Source organism: Egretta garzetta, unplaced genomic scaffold, assembly GCF_000687185.1.
Source record: "Egretta garzetta isolate BGI_Z169 unplaced genomic scaffold, ASM68718v1 scaffold389, whole genome shotgun sequence".
In the NCBI taxonomy this organism is placed as follows: domain Eukaryota; kingdom Metazoa; phylum Chordata; class Aves; order Pelecaniformes; family Ardeidae; genus Egretta; species Egretta garzetta.
In genome coordinates, this window is record NW_009260766.1 from 388,070 (window position 1) to 395,080 (window position 7,011).

General features: G+C 52.9%; 1 protein-coding gene across 1 annotated transcript in view; it reads right to left on the bottom strand.

Moving 5' to 3' along the window:
- CAMTA1 (calmodulin binding transcription activator 1) overlaps positions 1-7,011 on the bottom strand; it is a 330,506-nt gene that overhangs the window by 215,659 nt on the left and 107,836 nt on the right. The window contains exon 5 of the mRNA XM_035901530.1: positions 1,837-1,972. Coding sequence (XP_035757423.1) covers positions 1,837-1,972 — 136 coding nt within the window. The remainder of the gene's footprint in view (positions 1-1,836; positions 1,973-7,011) is intronic.

The window sequence follows — 7,011 nt, forward strand, 5'->3', positions numbered from 1 at the left end:
TGGCTGGGTTCAGTGCAGGGCTGGGAGTTAAACGTGGTGGCCACGCACATCCACGCACCCGGGCGCTCTAGGGCCCCGTCGCTCCATCTCTGAAGAGATGGCAGGGAGTGTTGATTTAACCGTGGGCACGTGTGGTAGCCATGGCGGCCACCACCCTCCTGCAGGTGCGCTTTGCTCTGCAGGTTTTGGTGTTCTGCATCGTTAAGCTTCACAGAACTTCATTAAATCATGCTCCACAAACCCGAAACAAAAACAACACGCAATTTCTCTTATGCTGACTTTTTTTTCGGCTTGTCATAATAAAACATTGTTATTGGATGCAAAAATTATGGAACAGAGTTATGCCCCTCTGGTGTAATATAATGCAATCCATTTAATACTATTTTAAACCCAAAAACCTCATTAAAGCAGACAGAACGTAAGAATGACAAATCACCCAGGAGGAAGCTGGAGCAGGAGATGTATCCCAGGCACTCAGCTGCCTCGAATCCCCCGCACTGAGTTCGGTAACACCACACGGGTGTCAAATAAAACCCCAAACCCCAGCCCAACTCCTGCAGCCACGCTGGGGGGCGCAGGCTGCTCGTCTCCCAGCCGCAAGGAAGGTTAATTCCACGCAAAACACCCGCCAGGACGGGCCGGGGGCGAGAGTGGAAAGCCTGGCTTAGCCCAAAGCCCAGCCTGAAAGCTATGGGACGCGCCTGGGGATAACAGGTTAAGCTTCGCCCGCCGCTGACACCACCGATCCCTCCAAGCGCGGCCAATTGCGCGGTCGTGCCCGCGCAACCAGGTGCGGCTTCCTACCCGCAGTGATGCACGCGGCCCAGCACCTGCAGAAATACCCTCAGCTTACACCAACGTGCACGCTCGTGGCCTCGCCATCCATGTGCCGAAACGAGAGTATTTCTCGATGACACAGCACATGCTCTGGCACCTTTGTACCATTTTGGCCTGGCCTGAAGTTCAGAATGAAACGCAGGGAATGCAGCCCCGCTGCCTTGGGAACTAAGCTAGGCAAAGCTCTGCGGTTGGACTTCTATCAGAACGTGTAATTCCCATTCAATAAAATATAAAAGACGACGTTAAATCAACGCACTTCTTATCCAGCTCTGTGCAGACCCTTAACATCGGAAGCGATCGGTGCTATCAAGCAGCTCTTTCCTCACATGGATGGAGTTGAATAAAGAACGGTGGTGTCAAACAACACCGTATCGTAGAACAAACAGGCTCGTTCCAGAAATATCGCATCAGCTGAAATCATCCCTCTGAATTCCTTTGAATGGCTAAATATCATCGGCAGAGCCACAGCCTCCTTCAAAACGCGCCTTGAAGCAGAGTCCGACTGCGGTCTGAAGGCAACAGAAATTCTACAGCTGTGTACTCTGAGACCAACGCCTAATAAGCATATGGAAAATGATGGCAATTGCTACCAAAAACTGGCTGGTCGTTTGTGAGAATCGAGCCACAGGCGTGCAAAGCTCACACGGTAAAAACAAATGCTCAGCCTCCCCCGAGAGCTTGGTTGCCCTTGCGAAGGACCCGTTACCACCAGCACGCGTTCTACCCCAAGCCGCCCGGCGTGATGACCCTCCGGTGCCTTCCTGCCGCCGTACAGCCTCACCACGGCCAGACGGCAGCGCGGTCAGACGGCGACGCTGTACGCAAATTCTGCTCAAAGGAGTAAAAACCCCACCGGTATATTGGGGGGGGAGTTGGAATTCAGCAAACAGAAATATTTTTCTGAACGTGTGGACAACTTCGCCTTGAATGGATTTTGGGGAGCCGCTGGCTTCCCAGCCCACGCGTGGCCCAAAGCCACCCCCGCCGTGCTCCTACCTCCACTCCTTGGACTTTCAGCTTCATGTGATCCTCTCTGGTGGTTTTCCCATCTTTCCTCTTCTTCCAGCAATAGCCATCTTTCCTGTATTTCACCTTCTTCCTGTTGTACAGGATCATAGAACCATTCTGTGGTCTGAAAACAAGAAACAGGCTTGGGTTACATAAAGAAAAAGCCAGCAGAGCTCACGAAGCAACCACAGACCAGCGGAAGCCTCTGCAGAAAAACAATATTCTGCACCTGACAGAATCTAAATTTTCACCTCTGGTTGCCGTTTACTGGATTAACCCACGTTTTGCAATCTGCAAAATTTTACTTGAGTCTTGTACCTAATGAAGTATGGGAGCAAGTGAGAAGGTTTAAAGCAAAAAAAAAAGGAAATTTGATGATAACATAACATAGCCAGCATTTTCACAGGACATGTTATGATTGGGCTCAGCTACGTGGTGAAAACTAGAAGGAAAGAAAGGTTGAAGAGAAAAAAAAGAATTGTTATTATTTTATTACAGACAATCTCTCTCTCTCTAACGCCTCGGCAGGATTAGATAACATCAGGTAACAACCACCTTCAACACAGCACCAGAACGTGGATGTTGGCATAAAAAGGCAACAAACAAGCCAAAAAGAAGGGCAGAGGGAAGGCGTTAGCGTGTGCAGTGGTTCCACTCTTCCCGCTGCCTAACTTTCTCTCTTTTGAGCACCTCCTTGACTCGAAAGACGCGTGAAAACATTTTCTGCTTAGAAACCACGTTGATGCTGTAGAATGTGGACGAGGGCACATTGATGCCTGCCCAGCAGACAGGAGTCGACACCTTTTCGGTGCATGTATTTCACAGAAGCATTCTGCCGCCTGCTAAGCCGGTGCACGACAGGGGCATTTCTGCTGGAGAACTAAGAACTAAAAACCAGAAGAGACCCCGGCACCCAGCTGCAAAGACAGCCCACGCCCCGGGCCAGCAGCAGTGCTGGAGGTGCTGCATCAGTCATCACAGCAGTCTGGCTTTGGGACGCCGAGAGCAGAAAGAAAACCGATGCCGTTAGCAGCAGCAATCAAGCACTTCCACAGGAAAGCTCTGGCTGGAGCCTGCTGATGAAGTGAAGCACCTGAGCTTGTATGAACAGACCGCATCAACAGAGAAGCCGTTCAAGAGGGAGGATTCCCCAGCCCCACCCAGGCCAGGCTTCCCATCTCCTCCCACCCTGTGACTTTTGGGACCTTAGCAGCCAGGTGTCTGCAGACAAAGCGACACCTGGAATTGCTGAAAAACCCACCTGATACGTTCAAGGCCAGCAGATGCAAGGAAGCTCTTTGCATAAATAAGCCAAATCAAGTGGTTTGTGCTCGTGCAGTATCAGCTTGTGGCTTCAGGGCCATGCCAAAGGTGCAAACCCAGCGCCTGGCCCAGCTGGAAAAGCCTCCTCCTTCCCCCAATCCTGTGTTTCAACACCACAACACCATGGAACAGGCACGAGAGCAGCTTCTGCGGGTACCCTCTTCAATTCTTCTCTAAGGAAATAGCCCGTTTAGAAGACAACCGCCTTCACCCGTGTTTATTACACAGTAACAGGGCAGTAACGCTGATGTAAAAGCTGTTAATTATAGAGTAACTCATCCCAACACTCCATTAATGCATAAAGGCACTTTGCTACCCAGGAAAACGAGCTCAGGATGGTTTCCTACCACCATCGCCCACCTGGAATGACCCAGATCAACCAACACAACGCCCTTCCTCCGTCAAAACACAGACCATCAGCAGCCACGGGGCTGCTGCCAAACCCCAGCCTTGTCCCTTGCCTCCGCACCTACGGGCGCGCCTGGGGCTGCAGGCAGAAGGGTGCCCTGCCTGGCGCACGCTCGGCGCCTGCCCTGCGGAACGCACGAGCGCGTCGCAAATTTAACAAACATGGACGGAAGCTGCACAAAGCCTCTTTCGGCATGAAAACAGACTTTTAACATCCACAAACAGCTGCAAGACCCAAATGATCTATACCTAAGCAATTACTAGCACATTTTTTTTACTAAAACAGAAATGACAGATAATTTTTCCCCCCCCCCATACATGCAAATATTTATTCCCTGTGGCCAGGCTCAGTCCCCCCAAGGCCATGCCCCCCTCCTGCCGCCTGTGCCCAAGGGCTCGGTGAGGCTGCTCCTCCGCTCGGCTCCTGTGCTTCACCCTGGGAATGAACACTCGGGCGTCAGCGCAGCCGCGGCGTCTGACGGCGTCGCAGGCAGCGTGGGATTAATCCAGTGGAGGTCTTACATCTCTTGTTTCGGCGTTCGCTCTGTGAGCCTCCAGCCACCACGCGTCGGCTCGAACCCTTCCCAAAACATCAAAGATTTCCCCTTGTCACCGCCGCAGAGACGCGCCCTATGGCTTACAACAAGCCACCTGCGCGTCGAGGGCGAGTAATGAAAAGACGGCATGGGAACTTCTCCTGCCTATGGCCTCGGCACTGGCACGCGCAGCGTTTCGGAAAACACACACTGGAAGGACGCGAAAGCTTTTTGACGCGCGTAAAACAGCGCTTTCCTCGCGTTCAGCGTCATGAGAGCGAAGGGACCACAGAGCCGAGCTCTGCGACCTCGCTGCCGGGCTGGGATCGGTGTTTGCTGGCTTATTTCTGTGACCAAAAAAGAACACACTGAGAGGTCACCAGAAAACAATTTACGAGACTTATACAAATAAAGCACCATGAAACAAAACCTCTTAAGGATCTCTGCAGCAGCAGTCGATTTTGGTAAGAGCGCATCGAGTTGCCCTAAGGCTCACAGAAAGTAACCGGTCTTTAAAGACGCCCTCACAAAAGGAGAGGCAACTTTAACCTGATACACGTGGCTACGGGAAGATCTCCCGAGCTTGTCCCTGGCACGCAAACGCAGCCACGAGCACCAAACTGCTGGCTGCGGGGAGATTTGGCCGATGAGGTCCGAGGGGGATTCCCAGGGCACAGGACGGGTGTGACTCCAGCCCAGATCTCCCCCGAGGCTTTGCTGCTCAACCCGAATGTGGGGATTTAATTTGTGCCTTTGTGAAAGAAGGGGATGAAACCACACAACCCCGAGCATGGGCTACCCCACGACTGCAATTCCACGGGCTGCCCCGGGACAGCAATTCCCTGCCAGCTCCCGTGGGTGCGTTCTTCAGGAGGCTGCAGCCCAGGCTTCCCCGCGCGTCGCCCGGCACAGAGAACAGTCGTCTTCCTCTGCGTTAAGCCCCACCTGGAACCGCAGCAAGAACAGGGACAGGAGCATTAACGGCAATTTACTTGATCTGACTGGCTACTACTTTGCAGCTACACGGTGCTCTTTTCATTAATGCAGGGCTAAATGGAAAATAATAAAATAGTATTTTAATATTACAGTACAGCTGAGAGCAAGCAGGCCAGAGCAACCTGAACCCACTGAGAAGCCCGTTTGTGCTTGCAGCACGCGGTGTCGGGGCTGCTGGAGGGCTCGGTGGACGCCCCTAGAGCCTGGCCGCCGCGTGTCCCCCCCTTCCCTTCCCGGTGGGGACGGCCACAGCCCAGTTCTGCACCGTGTAAGACAAAAGCCAGACTTGTGGCCGTGAAACGGCGGCACGGTCACGAGGCAGGTCGCCTCTCCTGTACTTGCTCTGCACCAACCACCAGGCTACCCCTGCTTACTCCCTCCAGCCGATTCCCCAGGGCAATGCGGAAAGGTCAGCAGAATTTCCCCCTCCATGCAGAGTAAATTTGTTTGCAACAAGGCAAGAAAGGGTTTGTTGCTCTTACAAAAAGGCAGCAAACAAAAGGAAAGGGACCGGGAACAGGCAAACGGAGCAATCCTAAAACGTGAGACCCCCCAGCAGCAGAGGAGACAAGCGCTTTGCCCGCCTTGCTTGCACACGGTAAATCATTGTATTTAATTTAGGCTGGGAATGCCAACAAGCAAAGCTTCGCGACAGCCACCATTGCTGCTGCTCCATCAGCAGAGATGTGCACCCTGTCCTGCAATCCACAAACAGCCCCCCACCCCCCCCCAAATCCCCATAAGCCCGGGCGTGACAGCGGGGACCTGCCCTCGGGGCCAGCAGCCGGGCGAGTCACTGGTCCATCTCCCCAAAAGCTGCACCGGAGCGAACGCCTGAGCCCCAAAACAGGGGCGGCCGGGCTCATCGCAGAGGTGGTGCAGTTATTTCTGGTCCCACTGTGTGGAGCTTGCAGGATGGTCTTCTTGCTCACGGACCCAAACGGCACACAGCAAAGCTACAACTCTGGATTTCCTCTCTTTTATGAGCCTGTGGCATTTAAAAGCTGCCTGATCTCTATTTAGGTTTCTTGCTTGCAGCCTGGGGGAAGGAGGGAAAGGACAGGAAGAGTAATTGCAGAGCAGAAAGCCTTTTGTCTTAGGTATTGATGAGATTTGAGATGCTTCCCTCCCTCTCCCCGTTATTTACCACCACGGCGCTCTCATAAATTGCCACAACAGCGTAAGAGCTACTTTTGCCCAAGTTGTTCCTGCTGCAATGGGGAAAGGGACGCTCAATTCCACTGCCAGACTTACTCTGGCAGCGATCAGTCGTACCCTGCGGCTGACGGGCCTCAGAACCTGCTGGGTGGCTTGGGGCTCCTGGGGATGCTCACCTCCCACTCAGGACCAGTCCGGGCACTGGACAAACTGGGGTTTCTCTCCATAAGATGGGGAGAGGTGGTCATGGAGTGCTTGTACCAGCAGGAAACACGGGGGATCTCCAGGAAACATTTTCCAGAAATGCCATTTTGGATTTGGCACCAAGTTCAGCCACGCACACCTACCTCTAGCTCCACGCCCTGCTCCAGGAGGTTTCTGTTTCTTTCCTACAAAGTCCCTTACTTAGATAATGAGAGTCTAACCCAACTCATCATGGCAGGGACACGAGCCAGACGCAAGGAGGGAGTGAACAGAAAACAAGTTAAGTTTAAGACATTTTAGTCAACTGATGCTTCGTATCTGCCTCAGAAATTAAAGCCCCTTTGGCCTAAACGACCACGATTTCCCCCAATCATGTTACCACGACGTTAATAAGGCCGGTCCATGCCACCAGTTCCCGCTAAATCGTCACAGCGCGGTTGGTGAACGTCAGGCGCATCACTGAATGAAAACTCTGCTTTGCTCCCAGGGAGCTCGGCTGGCCGAAAGGGAACTGCAAATATTGCAGAGCCAAAAGCGA